Source organism: Chondrus crispus, genomic scaffold, assembly GCF_000350225.1.
Source record: "Chondrus crispus Stackhouse genomic scaffold, scaffold_76, whole genome shotgun sequence".
In the NCBI taxonomy this organism is placed as follows: Eukaryota; Rhodophyta; class Florideophyceae; order Gigartinales; family Gigartinaceae; genus Chondrus; species Chondrus crispus.
This window is the reverse complement of record NW_005178685.1, coordinates 234,087-257,267: the sequence shown is the minus strand read 5'-3', so window position 1 is coordinate 257,267 and position 23,181 is coordinate 234,087. Positions and strand designations below refer to the sequence as shown.

The following is a 23,181-nucleotide window of genomic DNA, read 5'->3' as shown; positions in this document are numbered from 1 at the left end:
GAAGGACGAAGGAGAGGAAGTGGTGGCAAGATGCGGATCAGCTGTGAATGATCTGAATTCCTGAAGCAGGGAGTATATTTGTGAGGGAAAGATGCTGCTGGTAATTGGGGATGTGTCGAGAGGGATGGCTTCCAAGTAGTGTAGGTTGCGGGAAAAAAGAACGTCGGGAAGAAGTGAGGTAACAATTTTTGGGGGAGAGGATGACGATGATTCGTGGATCACTATTTATGTTGTAACTGAGATGGGATGAGGGAGAGGAAGTTGTGGCAAGATGTGGATCAGCTTTGAATGATCTTACAGCCTCAGGTCGATTTTCGTTGAGCGCAACTGGGCACTCGTTTCATCAACTGATTATCTGCTCAAGAACAAAGAAAGAAACGAGTGTGACCCCGCGCAAGCGGGGAAGGCTGTAGGGAAGAGGCAGATGGTGAAGGGGATCCTTGCGAATTTGAAAGGAACCAAGAATATTGAAACAGTGTTCTGAAAACCGACCTTAGAGGAGAAGAGGACTAGTAATACCGTTGCCCGGCTCAAATAATATTTCAGCAGGAATAGTAAAACATATCGTTCCAGATCATCATCATTGCGCAATACTTGATGTTTATATTTGTGGTCATACCACGTGATAAGAAATGTGCTAAGATGACCACTATAGTGAATGTAATAGTTTCTCGTTCTCTCGGTAGATCAGTGCTTTTTTGACGCTCCTCGGTACATCCACACAATGAATAGGCTCCATAAGAGACCGCCCACTCAAGAAGATTGCGAATGGTGCTGGCATCAGATTGATGTTTTCAGTCAATATCATTATCATATCGCGCAGTTGTGTTACAGTAGTTAGGAAACCAAATTCAGTGTGTTTTTACTTTACTATCAGAGCTATCCTACGCAGTACGTGTCAAGATTCCGTTTCCGATACAGTGATGTCACAACAACGCACGAAACAACGCGAAAACAGCAATGGCCGTTATTGATCTCACAATTACAACAGCATTCCTCCAACTAATATAATGTCAAAATGAGCGTTCTCACTCGCTACATCAAAAAGAACTGAACAGTATATAGCGCAGTTTACATCATTAAATTAAACATAATTATTACAATATGCCTTTGCAGTGTCTAGCCTTGGCATCGGTGAGAGATACCATCAACCTCTCAGACAGACATACCGCAAGATTATGGCAGCACACCCTACGTCCGAACCTGAACTCGTTCTAGCGCTTTCCGTAAAGGCGATGAACGATACGCTCGGACCAGAAGGCCTCGTACCTACTGCTCTGGTGTTTGGAGAGTACCCACCAGTACATACGAAATCAGTGACGCCTAATCCACGTGCTGTACTCGCTAGCCGAGCCGAAATAAGTAATGCGGCACGACAGGAGATGGAGAAAATAATGGCTGACCTTCGCGTAAAACGCGCATTGCGGCATGCGACACCATCCTCTGCAAACATTGTGTACTCCCCAGGAGACCAAGTCCTGCTGTGGTGGGAGAAACAGTTCGATAACCGCATCGGAGAATGTATAGGGCCATTCACCGTCACTGCAGTGGATGAAGAGAAGAAGCAGGTCTTTGTGCAAGACGTTCGTATTGGACAAGCAAGACCATTCAATATAGCGCAAGTGAAGCGCTACGATCAACCCGAGCAACTCTCCGCCACGTTTGTGTCAGATGTGCGAGATTGCATACGTTACTTTGGTTTAACAGAGGACGAAGAAGTGTATCTAACGGCAATCATCAGCAGGAATGATAAAAGGGCAAATTGCAAAGCGACAGGAGATTAAGAACCTGTTGGAAAGGGGGACTTTTAAGGTTATCCTGAAGGAGGAAGTACCAAAGGATGCCAACGTCCTCCTGGGTAGATTCGTACTGGCCTTGAAGTCCACTGAGAATAACAAGGTCAAGTACAAGGCCCGATATGTCATCGGAGGCCACCGAGACCGATTGAATCACATGATGGTACACTCGACCTCCACACTGCAGCCTTCATCGATCCAACTTCTATTAGCACTCGCAACGGTACATGGATTGGACATATGGACATCTGATGTTCGTAAAGAATATCTCCAGTCCGCAGAACCCCTTTCCCGGGATGTATTCATATCCAAACCAGTACCAGAATTTGAATTGGATCCATCGCAATGCCTACAGCTCCTGAAGCCCTTGTACGGACTCTGTGAGTCAGGAGATCTCTGGCATGACACTTCGGATCGCCATCACGGGGAGGACCTGGGATGAAACCACTGCGTTGCGACCCTGCACTTTACGTGCTAATGAAAGACAACATTCTGCAAGGACTTTCGGGTTGATACGTAGATGATATCATCAGGACAGGGAGTGAGAGTTTCAAGGAACTCGGAAAGAAGACAAACCGTAAATTCGAAATGGCAGAGGATCAAGATCTACCATGCGTGTTCACAGGTTCTTCCCTAAAGCGTCTCAAGAACGGAACAGTCGTTCAGGATCAACATGAGTATCTGAGGAGACTGGAAGAACTACCAGGTGATTGCTCGTTTCGGGCTTTCCGCTCGATGCGGATGAGACTGGCTTGGCTCGCAAACACTAGACCAGACTGCTTGTTTGAGATCTCTCAGCTCGCACAAATCACGGAGGAAATGTATGATGCAGACCGGAGGCAGTTTGTGCGTCAGCTCAACCGGGCAGTCAGATATGCAATACAAAACCAAATATCTCTTCAGATACCCGCCCTGGATATCGATACACTTCGCATCGTCGGATACTCCGACTTTTCGTTTGCCAATAACCGCGATCTCTCCTAACAATTAGGCCATATCTGCTTCCTGGGGGACGGCTCCGGAGCAGTGGCGCCTATATCATTCAAGTCATATAAGGCCCGCCGCGTCACGAGATCGACCATGTCTAGTGAGGTGATCGCGTTCATCGATTTATTTGACGTAGCAATTACCTTCGCTGAAGAACTTGGAAACATGCTGCCTAAGAAGATCCCTGTTCAACTATTGACAGACAGTAAGTCGCTATTCGATGCGGTTTCAAAGGGATCGAGAACATCAGAGAAGAGGATGATGCTCGACATAGCTGCAGCGAGAGAAGGTTTTAAGAGCAAAACTATTTCGGACATTGGTTTTGTTCGCAGCTCTCACAACGTTGCGGATGGTCTGACCAAGTCGATGAGTCAGGCCATGCTTCGCGACGTTATTTCGACAGGCTACCTTCAAGTTGCTCCTGAGCAATGGATCATTCGGCACTAGTATGTTTTCCCAAAACAATGGTAGAGGTCTAACGATTACTTAATTGTGGACAGCCTTCGATGACTTGTATAGCTCACGCACCTCGGCGATGTATAAGTCTGTGGCATCGTCACCGCCACAAGCCCGAAGAGAAGCCTCGCAGAGACGCATCGGCTTCTTCCACTCGATATCAAGAACCTCCCGTTTGACGCCGTCCACAACGACACAGTGGTCAACAGTGTTACCAGATTGAAAACGCACGATTCATATACCTTGTTTCACAGCTGCCACCCACTTCATCTTATCGGAACGGAACTCAGAATTTTGAACCCCTTTGAAGTCAAACTCCGGTGCTGCTTTGTGAATCGCCCGCTGCGCGTGACCGATCGAGTGCAAGGGACCTTCGTGCCTCTTCAAGTCACTTCGAACCTTGGTTGCGAACCTAGCTCCGACTAATCTCTCAAAAGCATTCACAACTGCCAACGGGAGGCAATTACCCTTAGGCCCATGCTCGAAGACAACGGAGCTATTGCTGACGAAGTTTGATGACGCGATCGAGGACTTCCCACGCACTCCGGGCCCACGCTTGCTTACAGAGTAACCGGGGTTTGCAAGGCACCATGCACGAACTGAGTTGCGAATTATCGTCGTCGCGCGCTTGTAATTACCCTTGTGAATTCTTGGTGCAGGAGCCGGCGGTAATCTATTGCTTCTCTTCGCTGCCGCCATTTCTGCATGGACGCTGAATAATGCGTTCTCCCAAGCGGGGGAGCGGTAGGAGGACATTTCAATGCGATAGAAACAAGAGATATCGTTCTGCCAGCTACTTGCAGCAAAAAACGCGTCAATTGGAAATTCTCGGTCGCCAACTGTACACCCGTCTCCTGCAATCACCTTCTCAATGGCTGTAGAATCGACACGCGCCAGAGTATGTACACTTCGGTTCGCAATAGCACCTGGTTGCACACTGGCCCTTGGTGGCACACTGACACTTGGTTCCACACTAGAACTCGGCTGCACACCAGCAACCGCTTGCGCGCCAGCACCCGATTGCGCACCCGAACCCGGTAGCGTCTCGCTGACGGGCGTCTGAGCGTCGCTACTACGCTGCTGGTGGTACTGGACATTCCCCTTCGAGCGAATAATCTGCTTGGTCCGACGACTTGGCATCTTACAATATATGTCGGGAGGAAGACTTCACCTTTCGGTTTAGTCTGTGCCTTATTGCCATACCAGTCGTCGGGCCCGAAGCAGCTCGCGAAACGCAAATGGAGGGAGTGTCGTAGCACGCACGCGCCGTGAGCCGTTGGATAGCCGCGGAAGAAAAAGGCGCTGGAGAGAAAGAGAGAGTCATTGGGGCAGGGGGGCGCGCAAGATGGGTATGCACCATATACAGTAGCGCGAGCACGCGCTCACGCCCCGAACGTCCCGAACGCCACGTGTCAAAATCGGGCCAAAATTCATTCCTTTATTAGAGTTGCGTTCCAGCCGACGGCGGTTGGCGCCGCCGTCTGGACGCTCGCTGCTTGCGAATATATCTGTCCTTACCCCTCTCCCCCCCTTGTAAAAGAAAGGGAGAGCAGGAGGGTATTGCAAAGTAAAAGATTCGTCTTTCTTTGTACCGTGGGCGAAGAGACGCCCACCCCCTCTTGGCAGCTCACAAAATCCTCCCTTGATTGTACAAGGGACAGCGAGCCGCCACGCGATAAGCGGGGTTTGCACGACAGTTTTCGAGTATCTGTAAAAGTTGTTGAGGTGTTGTACGGGGCATGAGTTGTCATGAGTTGTCATTGATTTTCATATATCACGTATGACAGCAGAACTGGGCATCTGAGACAGCGCCATTTAGAGAGGAAACGTCGGTTCTGCAGGCATGAGGCAGATGAGGACTACTGTACAGGTATAAATTATATCCCTGCCAACACACAAGGGGTGCAGATCAGTGCGAGATATGTCGTTGTGTCTGGTTTTTCTTGTTGGAATTAGAAACTTCTAGCTGCGGGCCTTCGAGAGGCATAAGATGGTGTTCACCCGTAGGTGTACACCAATTTATTCTCATGGAATAAGTAGGATATATTTCAAGTGCATAAAAATCTCACAGTTTTGTTTTGAGATATAATTTGTTATGGCCCTGACAGAAGCATACAATGTTGATGCATCAGAGATTACGGCGATAGTTCCAGTTCTTAAGTATTGGTTGTTTGGTCGTCAGTAATGTCCTTTCGAAAACATGTTTTCTGGAACACAGCAGACTAGTCTAGTGCTTCGTGTCCAGCGTCTAGTTGCAGTATAAGATTCTGTTTGCTTCTTGTAAGGCTAGCCTTTCTGTGACAGAAACCTTATTTCGCCAATTGCCATGTCAGTTTGAACATCTTTTCTGCAACGTATTTTGCCCTCGACAAAGAAACCTCGCGCCACATCGGGATACTAGTTGCAAGTACATTGAAAGGCAAAGAATTCCCTGAAGCTTAATGAGTTGATTTTCAAACTCTGTATTTTCATTCGAAGATACTGTTCTGAAAATCTATGAGTCGAAGGATGCTCAAAAGTTCTTCTTTTTCATGAAGTGTCTGAAAAGAAGGGCTCTCTTTTGCTGGGATGTGGTCTGTTCCAGCGATGGGGCCACCTCTCCTATTCATATCGAGCAACTTAAAGTCGAGAAAAGGAAGTTAGAAAGTGATCTCCTCTGAGGTTACTAAGACACTAGTTGAGACAATGTTTGAAAATGACGCTACTATTAAGTCATTTTGTTTGTAGTTATCTGCGTTTGCATTCGAGACCATCGGAGCTTGAATTACAATGAGTAGCTAATGTCTATCGGACCGTTGTCCTCAGTTGAGGTTGCCTCACTACTTTTTTCTAGGCTTGCGCTTTCTCGATCGGAAGGAAAAAAATACTCTCGCCACCGTACTTGAATTTTGCTTTGCAGAAGGAAAGATGTTGAGAGGAATACCCGTCCTTTGCAGTCGTTTTAGAAATGCTCAGGAACCAATCTTTTGAGAGCAACCTTGAAAGGATTTGTACTGATATCCTCGAGAAAAATACCTATTTAAACGAGCAACTGGTTGCTACAACCCTACTTGAGAAATAATCTTTCATTTTATTCAACCTGTTATCCCGATTTCTGCAAGACATTATTGCTGATGGTAAGTACGTTCAAGGCATGCTGTCCAAATTGATTATACAATTTCAATTTCATGTACAGTAGACCCCTCTTCAAATGGCACCCCCGGTCATTTTGCCAAATAGTGCGATACTCACGTGGTGCACAGGGGGTTTTTAAGTGCTCCACCATTGACGTTTGCCCCTTCACTCTATTGTTTTGTCTATGAAACGCATTAGATAAGGCTATTTTCGCTCTGCGGATGACATCGCAAACAATTGCTTTCCCTACATTTACCACATTCAATTTCACTTCTTTGAAAGCACTTGATTTCATAGGGGTTGCCTGGCTGAACAGAAAACGCCTCACTACATCTTGAGAGAGAGAGAGAGAGAGGTAGTCTCTTTCGTGCCCTTTTAAAATGTTGTTGATTGAAGGAAGTCATGCTTTGCAGCCTTAGCTTCCGTCGGGGAAGGGGTCATGATGGTTTATCACGTCATCGTCGACCAAATGTACTAAGAGGCTGACACGTGTAGGTAGTCGTGACATGGAGGAATGGGGTGCGATATCTGCCGCCGTACACTATCAAAAAGTGCGATATTGGGAATCCCCCCTGTATATATTTTGTGGAAAAAAAAGGCTGCCCTCGTTTGAGGACAAGATCGCTCTCATGAGGACAAAGTCGGATAGACCACACGCTAGCCTCTAGCTAGAAAGTGAGAAGACAAACGTGCAGAACAGTTCATAGTCATCGCCCTCACAGTAAAAACCGAATAGCTTTCCATTCACCGAATAATTTGCGTCTGAGACTGGGAGACTAGATTCATGGTTCTGCTGGAGGCTCTTTCAGCCAATCAGAATGCATCGCTTCGGTGCTCAAAATAAATCAGCGATTTGGATGTAGACAAGTGTGCACTGAAAGCTTGCTATTGGCGCAATGCATAGGGCATGAAGCCTCACTATATGAGGCGAGATTGCAACCCCTTACGTCCTCGCAATTGGGATGCTCGCTCCCAGTTCGCCTCGAACGTATGCATGAAGCGTATGTAAACGTGTGTAACAGGCAGCTCAAATTGCGGCTTTGTGTGTGGGAGCCTGCAGTCTCACACCAGAAAGAGTCTATCCACGTCTAGTGCTGTTTGGTTTCCCAGTTGAAGCCATGGCGAATAGGTCGGTCATGGCATCGGCGTTCGTTTTGCATCCAGGGCTTTATTCGCGAAGCGCTTTTGCTTCTCACCAAACCTGCGGAAAATTGCCAAAACGAGTCAACAATCGAGTTCAGGTCAGAGCATGCATACCCAACGAAAAGCGCGAAACTCCACCAGATGCAGAAGTATCACTGACAACGCCCAAGGCAGACAACAGCGAGAAATCTTCCAAGACAGCACAGATTGCCGCAATGCTAGGGCAAGACACGGAAAAACTGAAAGCAAAAGCCGAGCGGCTCAAGCAGGAAGCAAAAGCAGAAAACCGGAGAAAGTACGGTCTAGCCCTCACCTCGATCATTGTTAGCAGCACACTGTTCTTCACGCAATATCTCGACCCTAACTCCGCCGTCAATCTCATGGAATATATGGCCAAATCGAGCACTCCGGTGAGTGTGATCGGCACGAACGGCAAACCTACAATCATCGAGTTCAGCGCCACCTGGTGTGAGAATTGTAAGTTCATGGCCCGCCGCGTTTTTGAATTGGAAAATGAATACGCTGGGCGCGTCAATTTTGTGGTCATTGATGGGGAAGACCCACAGAGAATGGAAGTAGTTGATAAATACGGTGTAGATGCTATTCCGCAGTTTTCTATGATTTCAAAGGACGGCAATGTGCAAACAAACCTCGTTGGATTGGTGCCAAAAAGTGTCCTCGCTTCCGACCTTGATGCATTGCTGAAGGACGACATACTTCCTTTCAAAGGAATTGCGCTAGAGGAGTTGAGAGGACCATAGATACCTAGGCGTACGTGTCTATGTATATTGGTTCAACCTGCAGCTTCCTGCGACAGGCGGTAAATTACCCGTCACCAAGTGCACGGTGATTGACTCCAAAATGCGTTTATTGTTCCCCTGTACTGGAATGGAATTTTTTGTAAGCTATCCCCGACATAACCGAATTGTGCCATGGTCCATGTGAACGAAAACGGCAAGCCCAGTCTTATCGGCAGTAATAGTCAGTAGCCGCTGCTCTATAGCCCTCTCTGGGGCGGCTTTGTAGCAGATAGTATTCCCACAATTCTATGCAGAGCACACTGGATTGAAATTAAGTCCTTGGACAAAGTCCGGCGCGAGCCGTATGCTCGGTAGATGTGGAAACCTCCAATATATTGCTTCCCGGCATGCAATGTAGTAGAGGACCTGTCACACCTGTGTTTCGAAGGTCTACCCTTGGGTAGTGTCTATCGGACCGTTAGTCCTCATATGAGAACAAAAGTTTTGTCATTTTTTCTAGACAACCAAACTCGCGATTTCACTTCTGTTCTTTGAAACCAGAAGGCCATCACCACGGGTAAAGCGTTTGCTTGTCGATTCTAGTGAAAAGCAACTCGTTGATGCATATAAAGGTGTTCAAAAGAAAAAGTGAGCATACTGTAAGCATTTTTCTTAAAGCTAACTTTATGCCAGTAGCATAGAACATTGCATTGAGGGCTTTCTATTCATTTTTAACTTCAGGAAAAAGTTAAAAACCAGTCAATCTACCAAAGAAAAATTGAAACCGTGGCCATCAAAGTTGAAAAGAAATAAAATTCGCAGATTTTTATGTTGTGATAACGCTTGGTCGGATAGACACTAGAGGGGCGGGTAGAGTCTTTCTTCCAGCCTCTTTCGCGGCTAATCATTGTACCTTTTCCTGTTCTCAAAATGAGGACGGGTTCAGGAACCACTTCGCCAAAAACCAAGATCGCGAGGGACTGGTTTGGAAAGAATGAATACCGCTGGAAATGACACGACCAGAGATGAACTGATACCACTGAATCCTGCTCTGGTGATGCGAGCACATGGCAGAGCACTGTGGGCATGCCTACCCTTCTGTCTCTGTTGAGGTTACCTTGAGCTACCAATGCTTTTCAATTCATTGGTGCTTCGCATTTTTGGCGGGAGAAACAATGTACACGTGTACCACGGCATATGATCAACCTCACCTCATAACATAATATAATATGAGGCATACGTGTACGCGGCAGTATCATAATATGATCCTGCCGCGTACACGTATGCCTGGCAGGCAAAATGGCCTGGGCCAGGGAAGGCAGGCGGCGTTGAGCTTCGCAATTCCAAGAGGAGACAAGTACGCAAGAAGGTCTAAAACCCGTCGCTTGAACACGGTTCAGATGCGAGTTGTCTGACGGGTATGCGCGAAATCGCACTTGTTACATCGGGGGACTACAGATTCTGGCGTTCAGTGACACAGAAGTCGATGCCCAGTACTTGATACGCGAAGGACTAATCTCTTGCAGACAGCTTTGCGAAATCAACAGCATCTTTTCGGCGTGCGTCAGTGCCTACTCGAGAAGTGGACCACAGGATGGAGTATGAACCGGAAATTCCCCAGCCACGTGAGTCAGAAACCCTGCTAATTGTCGTGGATACGTACGTCACTGAACCATCAACATTCTTGTCTCTAAGAGATGCGGCAATGCGAATGGCGCGTACTCGTCTTCTCTATAGCTTATTAAGGGATGACTTGCTCGCAGTCATCGCGTCCGGCTCGTCCACGACGAAAAATAAACTCGCTTCTGAGAACGAGGGAGGGTATTTGGGCTTGTGTGTGCTTCAATCACCCGTATCGAAGAATCTCAATGCTGTGCGCGTCCTTGCAGACCTGAAACAAGGGATGCAGCCTAGTAATTTACTGAATGCACTGGAAGTCTGCGGAGACACTCTTTCTGAACCCGCCGTGACCCGTTCGAAGAAGAAGAGGGTCGTATTATTCACAGATGCTTTACAAATCTCTAAATCGCTTTGTCCAGATGATGTTGAGGACTTTCAAGCGATTTGCGAGCTCTACAAAGCACAAGAAATACAAATAGATGTCATATACGATTGCGAACAGCAGCTTGTGGAGAAGCTGCAGGAAATTGAAGAAGTGGTCGAAGATGCCGACTTGCTCTCAATCAAAGACTGGATGAACAAAACGAAGGGCTTTCAGTTATCCCATTTGTTTTCTCTATGCAAGTTTTCGGGAGGTGTTTTTATGTCGCGAAAGGAAGCTTCTCCGCTTGTAGACATACCGACGCCGAAGGTCAAAAGGGCTACGGCAAAGTATCGGGGCACTCTCAACATTGCAGACGTTGTCAAAATTCCAGTGATGCGATACAGCTATGTCTATGCGTCCACACCGGTCACCCCGAAGAAATTGTCTTGGGAAGCTTCCACCAAGTGCATTAACCCGATTCCGGTTTTTGTTGAAACTCAACGCGTGGCATCAGCGAAAGACGATGCGCCACTGAAGCCAGAAGAGATCATCAACGCGTATCCGTACGGCCCAGAATTGGTCCCCGAACAGAATGAAGTAGACACATACGCATGGTCCATAGTTTTGCCGAAAGGACTAGATATACTCGGTTTTGTCGAACAGAATTCCGTTCCTCAGCGACTTTTCATGGGCCGAGTGGACGTAGTGATAGCGATGCCGAGTGTGCCAGGAGCTGATGAATTGATGAAAACTTTGGTGCTGGCAATGCAAGCAGAGAACGTTGGAATCTTGGCACGATCTGTTACCACTAAGAAGGGAGGGGCTCCGAGTTTGGTATACCTCTGGCCCCGTGTCGAGGCTGAGAGGGAAACAGGTGCCTTGCGAAGCTTCTTTCTTTTTCAAGTGGAGATTCCGATGCGTGAAGATGTTCGTGATATGCCGTTTGCGTCCTTAATGGAAACAGCGGAAGAAATCCCAGAGGCCGCTGATCTTGCCATGTCACGATTTATTTCTGCAGCAACATTGGATGTAGAGGCAGAGCACGGGGATGGAGATGAAGACGACCGCGAAGAGCCCGTGTGGCCCTCGGAGATATGCAACCCGAATCTTGATTGGAACAACATCTGCATTATCCATCGGGCTCTTGCTGGTATATCTGGTGCAGATTTTCCTTCTCTTACTGAGTGGCAACAGCACCTGATAAGCCCGCTTTCGTTTATCGGAGATAATAGGAAGGAGGGCTTGCGCAGCGCAATTCTGAACCTGAAAAGCGCCATTCCTGTGATTCCCGCTCAAAAGAAAGAAAAGAAAGGAAAGAGAACGCATGAAGTCTTGAACGGGGATATGGCTTCAATTTCTGATTACCTGCCAAGAGAAATGGTTGAAGGTCTTGACGAAAGAGAAGCAGACGATGAAGGGGGAGATGGTCAAAATGCAGCAACAATGCTTGCAGACGCCAGTGATGATGTTCTTTCGTTAACGGGTCTCGAGCTAGAGGACGTCGGCGACGAAACCCCTGTGTTAGACTTTGAAAACCTTGTCACCATGAACAAATTTAATTTCGCTGCCGTTTCGCTGCTAGTTGTCGTTCGCCGTCTGATAAGGGATGTAGTTGATGATGATAGAGCGATGAATTGTTTGCAGGCCTTGCGAAAGGCTAGTGTGGAGAGGAAAGAGCCGCGTTTCTTCAATGATTTTATAATCAGTTTAATCGCGAGATGCAAAAGAGAAGACACGACTGGAAATCGCACGCGTGCATTCTTTCGCCATGTGCATCGCTGTCACACCATTAATTCTACTGTCCAGGTCATTTCAATTGCGAAAAGGAGTGAGGGGGGATCGGAAAGTGCAGCAGATGAGGCCTACCGGGAGTTTTTAAGTAACGCAACGAAACGCATTCACGCAATTGTTTCAAAGGAACCTCATGATGTTTCGGTATCAGCCGTCACAAATTCGTAACTGGTGAGCGTAGCATTCTATTTCATTTGTAGTAGTTGTGCTCACATTGTGTAAGGCAGCAGTGGAAGAAAAGAGAACTAATTTAGTTGTAACTAGGTGTCCACATCATTTCACGGCAGTGGTCCGGGCTGAGTAAAGCAGAGAGTGCTGTCGTTTTGAATCGATCTGCCAAATGTTGCGAGCGAGTAATGCTGCTCGGCAATTCCGCCCTTCGTACCGGTAAATTAAGATTTCGTTTAGAGCAGTCTGTTGGTTCTTGCGTCAGTGAAATTTCTTTTCTTGATGTCGCACATCGCTTGGAAGAACACACAACGTGTTCCATTTCTGTATTCCGCCAAGAATCGAAACCTGAAAATGCTGCATTGGGACAGTTGTAGGGGTGCTGTTCCTCCGGTGGTTGAAAAGACTTTGTGGGCTGGCACTAGTGATCCAACTGCGACGCAAAGCAAAGGCCCACATGTTTAATTTTCGTCGACTGTGGCAATACCAGTCCCGTCGTCATCGTGGCGCAGCGGTGAGCATAGTGATGGTATCCCCCTTGAGTAGGATTCGGCCGAGCTTTGTGGAGGAACTGTTCTTTTCCACTACCTCAACAGCTTCGTCGAGAACAAGATTCATGTACTCATCGAAACCTATAATGCAACCTTGGATACGAGTTTGAGGGTTATCATATAGCCATATCTCCACTCGAGTGCGATTTTGCAAGAAGCGGAAAATGAGGCTGATGGGCTGAGTCATGATCTTCTGGGCTCGGGACCCCATGATGAAACCAATACTGCGAAAGAGCAAACGGAAGGAAAGTAAGAGACACAGTGGTTGGATCGCCTTTGAGAGATTTTTCGTTGCGCGGTTGAAGATGGGCTGACGTATGTAAGCAAGAAGTGAGCGAGCATGCGGCTTCAAGTACCACTGCTGAACGTTGGAGTTCAGCACTGCGTCTTCTGATTCGGTTGCTGTTTGACAAAGATGAGTACGATGGCGGGGCTCTGGGCAGCATAACCACAGCAGATGACTCGGCGGGAAATTTTGCAAGTTTCAAAATTTGTTAATTTTAGAGCTTATATGAAGGAATGGTCACTACGCTTGATCCGTCTGTGTGACATCCTCCGATTGACGAGCGTCGATTCACTGCAGACAAGTTGGGGGGGTCTATCTACAGAAGCTAACCGCAACCTAGGGACTCCTCTGTCCACAAGCAACTTTTCGTATGGGTCAATCCTCGCGATAGAGGAATCCACGTTATTTTCGCCGTCTCCTTCGGTTGGCCTTGAACCGGCGTTATCGACGGTTGCTCCTCTGAAAGCTAATTGCGGAACATCATGGTCGATATGCATGCTCCGGAATTGTCATTCACCGAATTGAATTTTCTGCTTCGAACGGCTACCGTATGTTCCACAGATGCGGAAGCGACGTTGCTCGAGCACGGCGAAGCTCTTTTTCGAGCTCTTGCTCAACAGCAAGCGAAGAGAGAAACCGGGAACACAGAGACTATTGCATATCGACGTGCAGCCCCAAGCACCAGGACGCACCCGAAACCTACACCGTCAGAGTTATCTTGCATCGAAGCGCTTGAACAGCACTTTGCCATCCCCATGCAGGAAGCGGCATTGCTCCTTCGAGACTTTTTGCATGATGCAAAGGGTGGAGGAGTTTCTGCTTTCTTGGATCATCGCTTTACCCTTGCAGATATCGCCCCTATGCTGGTTATTGAAGACTACAAGGTCATGGAAAATCGAAATGCATTCTTGACCCTTGTTACCATATGTGCGGGAGCGTCGCAGAGAAGTACGCATCCATACAAATACATTTTTGCTTCGTTTTTGTCGAAGAATGCAGAAAGAGTAAAGGCAACAGTTCTAAAGGGAGCAGAAGTTGCTTTACATGGAGTTGAAGATAGCGCAGGAAACAACCTGGCAGTTGTTGGGGAGAATTGGTGGTTCCTGGAGTTGCTTTTTGCATACTGTCTGCACAATCCTTTGATGCCATCCGACAGGGACAGGCTCCTCCAGACGTACCTGAGCGCTTTGAAGAAAGGTTCTGGTACTCTCATGCAACAAGCTTCGGATTCGAAAGGGCCCACCATTGATCTTGGCGGAGCCGAGGCCACAGCACTTTTTGTTGCATCTATTAATTTGTCGAACTGCCTTGCTGTTGTCGTTCAAGAAGAAAACGAACACATGGACACGGGTGTGGGACATCGCGTTGAAGGCCTCTCCTTTTCCGGAGAAAAAGATGCCATGGTCCGAGTAAACGCGTCCATGCTGTCTATGAGGGATTATCAGTCAGCGGAGATTGGAATATTATCTTTATCTTGGGCGTCGTTCCTTAATCTTCGCGAGTCCATTTTCTCAGGAAGAGGGAACTGGGAAACTGAAAATGATGTTGCAAAACGGGTCGAGGTGATGTTTGATCCAGCCGGGCATATGTCTTTCGCTTTAGAGAGGAACGTTTTTTCGAGCCTGCGGGACCTCGCCCAGCTTCAGCTACAAGTCGACGAATTGATCACTGGAGAATTGTACCGATGTCTTTGGGTAGATATGATCGCGTTCCTAACGGCTTTTCCACCGCAAAACTTTACTCAAGCACAAGTAGAGGATGTTGTTGAGTTAACTACGGCTTTATTGAGCAGAACTGACCATGGGACCTGGGTGGACACTGCTGAGAGCATTTGGGAGCGCGAAGGGACTAGCTCGGCGGACAAAGGAGCGAACGTCCTTCTCAGGCTGGCTTCTGGCGTATTTCCGCAAAGCTTTCGTCCTCTGGTTTCTCTTCTTTCAGCCCTGGCCCCCAACCGAGGTAGCGCGGAGCGTGTACGTGATTTCCTTGAAAATCGCCTTGAGTCACTAACCGAACACAGTGAAGTGTATCAGGATGCCCTTATTGTCCTCGATGGGGAGAAGGATTTTCCAACTGGTGAGTCTGGGGGTCTTAGGAATGCCTCTGGCTATGAAGAACATATGCGAAAGCTCAGTTGTCTTTGCATTGATGAGGATGAACTTGTCTACATTCAGGCAGGAGAAGACATTCCGTCGGATGTCTACCGCCGGGAGATTAAGAGGGGAACATTAGGAGTGTCGAATACATCGATGTCTGTTGTTACGTGGATAACTGAGTGGAACGGTTTTCAAGCTCTGAACTACATTCTGCGCTTCTTTCTTCGTCTGTTGAGGGAACATGAAGCGAGCTCAAGTTATGAAAATGATGTGCTAAGTGAACTTCTTCTATCGACGCTCGACTGTTTCAAACTGTTTGATAGGCTCTGCCGATCTGGGTCGAAAAAGCTTCGTTCTTTTCTGGCCAAGGACGAGGAGCGACTATCTGTGATATCAAACATAGTCGCGGAGCTCCTGGACCCAGGTGATTGGGCCCGGGGATCGTGGCTTACCAGGAAGCGTCGAGAAGTTCTATTGACTGCGTCGACAGCTTGCGTAGCATCAATGACGATGAAGTCTAACAGCCGAGCCCGTCACGCTCTAGAGCAAATGAGCTCTTTCAAAAATGATCTGCCGCTCCAGGCCACTATGTCGGCGTTGGGGGTAAGTGCGTTCCCATCCGTAGCAGCCATATCACGGGTGGCGGAATTGTGCTCACATAATGGCACTTTATCTGAAACTTTCATGATAAAGGCGTCGGACCCGTCAAGTTCAAATGGTGGTCGGGTCCTGTCGGACTTACTCCAATGCTTTCGTGGTGACGCCAATGTTGTTTACCAATTTTTGCGTGGTGTAGCTCTTCCATTGTGGCTTACAACTTCCGTTGTGGTGGACGCCGACCCAGACACCAAGTCATTGCATTGGCTGCTTCCAGCATGTAGCCTTCACCTTTTTTCCACACGCCCTAGTGATATCTTAAACGATCCAGCTATTTGCTCAGTGATTGCTTCTGTTATCACTGCTGCTGCCGGATCAGGTAGTGGGTGTCACAGGCAGACGGAGGTTACGGATACGTTTCTTTTCCCGGCTCTTCGTGCAGCTTTGGTTTCGTGCTACGAGGCATTCTGTCACAGAAACGCATTCCTTCAGAATAGGAAAGCAGTCGACGGGAAGGTCGATGAAAACAACGGGCAAGTGAATTCTCCGACGAATAACACCATAGAGCTTACTGCACTCGAGAAGGTCTTCTTGAAGCTGGATGTCATCCATGCTTTGGCCATGATGTCATCGGGATGTGCAGTAGGGTTGACGAGACGTAAGTTCTTCTCCATGTGGGCCTCATCCGAATTCCAGGGGTTTCTTCCAGATTCAGAAACAGACCGGTATCTTTACTGGCATTCGACAGAGAAAGATGCACGTTCTGAAACTGTTTGTTCCTGGAAAGAGTGGGTGCAAGACATGTGTGCGAGATGTCTGTCATTGCATTTTTGTTGCCTTTCTCACATGTCTGAGAGTGGAGATATCGTACAGGTTCCATGGCCAACGATGGAACGTATATCTCCCGGTTATTGGCGTGGAGGCGGTCAGGGGATTCGAGCGGGATTTGCAGATCGTATTACAAGAGGCCGATCTGTAGCAACCGTGGAGCTTCTCGTGACGGTGCTTTCTTGTGGCCAAAGGGCGGCTGCTCGGTCTCTGATGGGGCCTAACATCAGAATAGCGTCCCGAAGCGATGTCGGGGATATCCAATTAGAGCAAACGAGCGGTAAGCCGCCTTCTTCGAGCATGGTAGGACCAAAGGGGTCTGAGGAAAACGCAACGATATCTGCACCTGGAAAGGCAGAGGAATCAAGAGAGTTTGAACACGATATTTTGGCAGCTGTAGCCTCACTTCTACGCGAGAGCAGGGATGGGTGCGTGGAAACCATGAGCAAAGCACAGGTCCGTGCTGAAATGGGAAACAACACTACTCTCAAAGAATTGGGGCAGAAGTCACTTTTAATCGCGGCATGTGTAAGGTTTTTGAAAGTAGGATGGGAGTCGCATAGCAACCTGTGGTTTCGCAAAGGTTGGGGAGACCGAAAAATCTGGGATCTGCTTTCTAGTTTGCTGCGGTGTGACGCTGGTCAAGGAGGAACTAATGGAAAGGTAGACCTCGCCAAAACACTGCATTCCTTTAACGATTTCTTATCTACGGAGAGAATACGAACATTGTCAGAACAACTACGGGTGTCTAGCATCCCAAAAGTGGTGCTGAAGCAGAGTCTCACAGTTGACACTATTGCAGCTTGGAAGTCTATCACAGCAGATTGCTTGCACATATTTGCTTTCGAAATATCTATGCAGATAAGCGAGGCACTAATCGCTTCATCGCCCATCCCATTTCAAAATGACAATTCTGAGAGTTCTGATCGAAGGGAAATGCGAGTTTCTGCTGAGGTATTTCAGCGAGAGCCATTCGCTCGGTTTGCGTCAGTTTTCACAGAGCGTTGGATGCATGTGCTACTGACGATTGACGACGTCTATTTGCGAGGATGTGTAGCGTCAGGAGTTCAGACATCGCAAGATGCAATGCAGAACGATGTACAGCCGTTTACCCACACAGATCAGCATATTGAATCGATCGAGGACCGAATCCGGAAACTGTCGCTTTCGCTTGCGAGGGCGATTGGTCTTAATGATGAGCAAGCTGAGTACTTTCCAATTCTGAACGATTTTAGAAGAACTGGGGATGTTAAGACCAGGTTTGGAACTGACTACGAGTTTGATGTTCCAGCAATCCTGGCCTTTCTCGAAGCGCTTGAGATTGATATTTACAGTTACAGGCACTTGATTCTTGAGATGCTTCTGCTAAACACTGAACTGAACAGGAAAGATGTCCAGGTTGAAGTTATTACCGCCTTCTCTGAAATGGCCTCTGCTGTCCTTTTTGCCGATGCCTTTGCCCCAAATCAAAATGCTGCCCTGACTTACTCGAGCCCTCAGTTTGGTGGGAAGCTTTGCCGATTTTTATCAAGAATGCTAGTGTGTATGATGTCATCCGTCGCCAAGTCATGCCACACTAGTGCTATATCAGTCGAAACGGCAAAATTGATGGCTTCTTTATCGGCAAGTTTAACAACGGATGAGCTTCAGCACCCTGCCCTCACGTCGATTCGGTTTCCTTCGCCACCGAAATGTGCCCAGAAAGAATGTTCCATGAGTCCTGTTGCTCAAATATGTATATCGATTACTCGCACCTTAGCTTGCACGCAAACAAGTTTGGATCATCCCCAAGTGGATAGCAAGAGGCTAGATACCGTGCGTTGGCTACTTTTAACGGTTGCAAGGCTTGCGACTGGTACATCATTTCGAAATGCGGGAGATTTTCATGAGCTCGCGAAGTGTGCAACAGACTGTTTGAGGTTGAGCAAGCCCATACCATCTTTATACAGTGCTGCATCTGTTGCCATTTGCTCAGTACCTGAAAACCAATTGGATGACAAGATGACGGATTTCCCAATCAGTCCACGCTTTGACGCCGGCGCTATCGATACTGTTTGTGCGGCTGTTTCCGCTTTGGCACGAGAAAGTGGGAACAAATCGTGGAAGACGGAATGCGGCGTGGCTGCGTCTAGTCTTCTACTTGCAGTTTCGCACATTCACTTGGTAACCCCGGGTCGTTCAGGAGCTGGGCAGTCAAAAATTCTTCGACACTTGTGCGGAGGCAATATTCTAGCGTTTCTACCAGATTCGGAGACCCCAATAAGCACCTACGATGAAAGACAGGACTCTCGAAATAGCGCTCATCTTTTATGGTGTGCGTGCCTTCGAGTGGCGGGTAGAGTCATTCCTAGCGGAGATTGTCTCTGGGAAGGCAGCGCAGATAGGGAGCAAATCCTGCGAGACGTTCTGGAGTTCTGTTCAACAAGTCTCTTGCGAATTTCTCGGGATTCGCTTGATCTCTCAGGTGACTGGCCGATTGCAGGATTCCCATGCCCCACTGAAGAAGAATACTATCAGCATGGCCAGCAAAGTGGAAGAAAATACCCAAGCCTCGGAAGAAGTGAGGAGGCCGAGGCAGGGTGCTTTGCAATTTTCAAGCTTTCGAGCTATGGCTTGCAACTACAGGAGAATTTGCCAGAACTGCTGCACAGGACTGTTACTGGTCTTCTACAATTCGCCTATCAAGTCTACAAAGTTATTCGAGCTGAGCCAGTCGAACGATCAGTGAGGCCAGTAACGCAACGTGAAAAAGATCGAAGTCAGCTGTGGCGTGTTGACCGGGATGACGCTGGGGTCCATGCTTCATACGTACCAAGTCCACTGCCATGGACGGCGAGCCCTTCAAAGGCCGGTGGGCATACGGCCAGTACACCCCCACGACGCTCACCATCACAGGCTTTACGAGCAGCCATTGGAGGCAGTGGTGGAAACGTCAGAGGGAGTCCAGGCGGTATCATTCCTCCTTCGCCCGGAGTGTTAACCCCATTGTTCCAATCCCCGCTTGTTAGTAGCGCTACTCCCCATAACGGCATTCATCCTTCTCCTGGATCGCCTTGGGGTCCATACGGTTCTGGGATAATTACAGCAGGAGATTTGTATTTTGGAGAGGAAGCATCGAGGTCACTACTTCGAGCTCTTGGGTTTGCTCTTGGTTCGCTCCGCCGTTTTGCTGATGTGACAGATGTAATGCTGTTCAAACCGACGATGGTAATTTCGGGAAATGATGTTGGGTTGGGATTGCTCGTGGCCTTGCAATACCACGCATGCGGTGAGATTTACCGAGGAGCGCAAGAACCGCGAAGATCCTATCTACAAAACATAATTGACAATGCTCTCCACATGACGATGTCACATGTCCTGGCCTTCAATGACAGGGGATTGTTGACGCAGGGTGTTAAGGATGAAATTCGCAAGCGCGTAGCAACAGTCAGGTCACGAATGCAGAAGGTTGCACCACCAGCCCCGGCCTATTCCCTTATTCATGCTCCTGAGCTTGTGGAGTTTCTGTATCAACTCAAACCCAACGGAAACTAGGCGACAAATACAGGCCTTGAGCTGTCGAGAAATGCCAGGCTATCTCGGACCTTATTGTTGTTAAACATTGGTTAAACTTTCTCTCAATCAGACTGTCATATCTTCGGACGTTGACACTGTACTTGTACTGCACAAGACTAACTGCGGATCATGTGGATTATTTCTGGGAAGACTAAATGACTGACACATGTTAACGCCTACCACTCTACACTAAATTGATGTTACTCGTGCTTTTCTCAAATGCCTGAGGCGCACACTATTTCATAGTGTGGATGTCAGTACCAGACATGGAGTGGGTGCGAACCTTCCGCGGCACGTCACGACATTCGCGCAAGAATAAGGTGGCGGTGGTGCGCCATTTAGCGTAGCTTATAAGGTGTTGAGGGCGGACCAGACAGTGCCAAAGAGTAATAGTCGCCAAACGCAATACGTCGGGTGACATCGCTGAGAACATCTAGGGAACGAGCAGAGTGAGCCCCAAGCGTATCAATCTGCCAGAGCCGCGAAAGGAAATTCAATCGAAGGTGCGCAGACTCGCCGCGAGGTGAAGCTGTTGGTAACATTGAGAAGCAGTTGATTGATTAACCCAAAAGTTTGAGAGATGGGGAAAGTGCCGGAGCTTAGCTCTCTCTAGTGTCAATCTGACCGTTGTCCTACATTGAGGTCACTTTTCAACATGCTTTTTCATGACTTGCGCTCTCTCGGCAAGAATTAGAAAGATACCGACGCCACCGTACTTGACTTCTGCGTTGCGGAAGGAAAGATATATTCTTGAGACCTACATGTCCTTCCCGGTCGTTTTAGAAATGTCTGTAGCAGAATCTTTTTTGAGCAACCATCAAACCGTATCTTAGATAACTTCGAAACCAAAAACGCCCGTATTTTCTTCCGCTTGGTCAGCGATTGGGTTTTGAGTATGTGCAACCCCGACGAAAATGTGTTGTGTGAACTGGGGATGCCCTAAGCCCCAATTTGGACTTTCAATTCTCCAAAATATCGTCGGCTAGAGGCTGTCTTTACCTAAGATCTCGTGTTGAAGTGGATTTCAGCATCCTTTCCGCTTCCGTATATCGCTGTGTCAATCATACGATTCAAAAGAAAGCGTTGCGTATCCGAGAGCACACTGGTTCTCTCCAACAAACTGCGTACACCGAGGAGGGCAGGTATGGCAAACGAGTAGCTGATAAGGGCAAAGAAATGTCCGCTCCATGATATCAGTTCTGAAGGTCCAAGAAACGGGGTCATCTTGATAGCAAGGACAGGATTCCGAATAGCCATGGAAGCTAGAGTCTTAGTCAACCCACCAGCAGTGACGATATCTTGCAGAAATGGGCGTTGAACGTCTTCGCCAAGATCAGACATGGCTTTCATGTTCGACCATAAAACCTCGTTTATACCAAACTCGTCCAACAACGGGCCTGCCGTGGTTTGACCCGGTTGTACAGACATGGCCCTATTGAATAACCCAGACACGGATAAGGAAGGTAAGTACCACTGCAACGTTTGAAGCTTTTCCTTTGACAGCAGTGAATCATTCTTGATGCGCAGAGCTTCGTCAAGAGCACCGGAGATGCGACTCAAATGCCGCAAACAACACCCAAAACCACCAAAGCTTATTGGAGACTGAAGGCCCCCTGCGTCGCCAACTGACAATATTCTGTCAAACTTGACGTCAGTGGGGCTGTCGCGATAGTACGACGGAAAGAACCCAAAAAGCACTCGTTTCAACGCCATTTCTTCCATCCGAATACCTTGATATGTTGGCAAATACTCCAAATAGTCCTCCAATGCCTCCGTCAAGCTTTGTCTACCCTCGGCGCACGGCCCATACGTAAACATATATGTAGTCCTTGCGGCCTTCTCTCTCCCCACTGGGAACGCCTCCCAGAAGTACTGCGCAGATCTCCTCTTGTCAATCGGCTGGAACGAATAAATAAGATCTCCAGTCTCGTTCGCGGGCCAATCTCCAGTCATACAGCTTCCCACTGTGATGCACACACCATCTGGCTTGCGAAAATTCCTCGCTTGCGCCGCAATCGGAGAGAAAGCACCCATGGCATCGACGAGCACGCGGGCGCTCACAGACATATCCTCCCCACCTTCCTCAGTACCTATTAGACCCACACCGCCTGCGCCCAATGAACCGCTCACGGTAAGGTTCTTCCGCTTTCCAACACTTATTTTGACGGCATCGGGTCCCACTTCAACTTGCTCCACTTTGCAAAATTCCATGACTACGCCACCGATGCGCTCGAAATTGTCCTTTGCCATCGCGACCAATTTGTCTGGGGCAACCCCGATGTTGAGCACACCACTTGCTCCAAGCTCCCGTTGCTCTCCCTCCTGTGATGCAAATCCGATGCGCCCCGGTTCTGTGAACTCAGTGACGATGATCTTCGCGAGCTGGTCTTCCGACAAGACCGAATTGACGACTAAGGCCTGCAGTTCGTCCCGAGAAATGTTCCATTCTTGCGTCCGCCCGACAAGGGGCCCTCTCTCCACTACGGCGACGCGCCAGCCACGGGCCTGCAGAGCGGTGGCGTAAAACACGCCTAGGGTACCTCCTGCGACAAGGACGTCGAAATGGGGGGCATCGTTTGATGCCCGAACGGCAGTGGGGAAGGTCTGTACGAAGGGGGGGGATTTGGGTGGGGTGCGGGTGCGGGACTTGAGAGCGGCAAAGGCTGCGTCGGCACGCTGCAAACCAAGGAAGGGGTTGCCTTCTTCGGAACTGTTCAGGAAGGCTTCTAAGCGTGGGGAGGGAGTCTGAGACTGTGGGGAGGCAGTCATAAGATAAGAGGTTCGTGAGCGGGAGCGGCGGCGGGCATGGGAGCGGGGACAGCGTAGACGGAGGAGTGGGACGGTTGGGATGAAAGCTTGGGGGAGAGGCATTGCGTTGCGAGAAGATGCGGGTTTGGAGAGAAATACTGGTCTGTGCGGGTCAGAAATTGGTTGGTACGCAGACCAAGGCTTGTGCAAAGCGTCAAGGGGGACAATGGCCCTTTTGCCTTTTGCCTTTCCCTGCATGAACCGACATCGAGAGAGGTCGTTTTCGGTCGGAGATCCAGGACAGGCCTCAGTGTGCATCGGGCTCTGCTGTTCGGAAAGGA

General features: G+C 48.5%; 6 protein-coding genes; 3 read left to right on the top strand and 3 right to left on the bottom strand.

Moving 5' to 3' along the window:
- Positions 1-9,830: 9,830 nt before the first annotated feature.
- CHC_T00007514001 (hypothetical protein) lies at positions 9,831-12,340 on the top strand. XM_005711114.1 is given in 2 exon segments: positions 9,831-12,179; positions 12,180-12,340. The coding sequence occupies 1 exon segment, from the start codon at positions 9,831-9,833 to the stop codon at positions 12,177-12,179; it is 2,349 nt and encodes a 782-aa protein (XP_005711171.1). The 3' UTR covers positions 12,180-12,340.
- A 27-nt stretch (positions 12,341-12,367) lies between these two features.
- On the top strand, positions 12,368-12,556 carry CHC_T00007513001 (hypothetical protein). Its single transcript, XM_005711113.1, has one exon. The coding sequence runs from the start codon at positions 12,368-12,370 to the stop codon at positions 12,554-12,556; it is 189 nt and encodes a 62-aa protein (XP_005711170.1).
- Positions 12,557-12,677: 121 nt separating this feature from the next.
- On the bottom strand, positions 12,678-12,941 carry CHC_T00010098001 (Sm-like protein, SmE). Its single transcript, XM_005711112.1, has one exon. It carries the CDS (start codon positions 12,939-12,941, stop codon positions 12,678-12,680), a length of 264 nt encoding a protein of 87 aa, XP_005711169.1.
- Positions 12,847-13,176, bottom strand: CHC_T00007511001 (hypothetical protein). The gene has a single exon (XM_005711111.1). The coding sequence runs from the start codon at positions 13,174-13,176 to the stop codon at positions 12,847-12,849; it is 330 nt and encodes a 109-aa protein (XP_005711168.1).
- A 322-nt stretch (positions 13,177-13,498) lies between these two features.
- CHC_T00007510001 (hypothetical protein) lies at positions 13,499-20,071 on the top strand. The gene has a single exon (XM_005711110.1). The coding sequence runs from the start codon at positions 13,499-13,501 to the stop codon at positions 20,069-20,071; it is 6,573 nt and encodes a 2,190-aa protein (XP_005711167.1).
- Positions 20,072-21,091: 1,020 nt separating this feature from the next.
- Positions 21,092-22,963, bottom strand: CHC_T00007509001 (hypothetical protein). The gene has a single exon (XM_005711109.1). The coding sequence runs from the start codon at positions 22,961-22,963 to the stop codon at positions 21,092-21,094; it is 1,872 nt and encodes a 623-aa protein (XP_005711166.1).
- Positions 22,964-23,181: the final 218 nt, after the last annotated feature.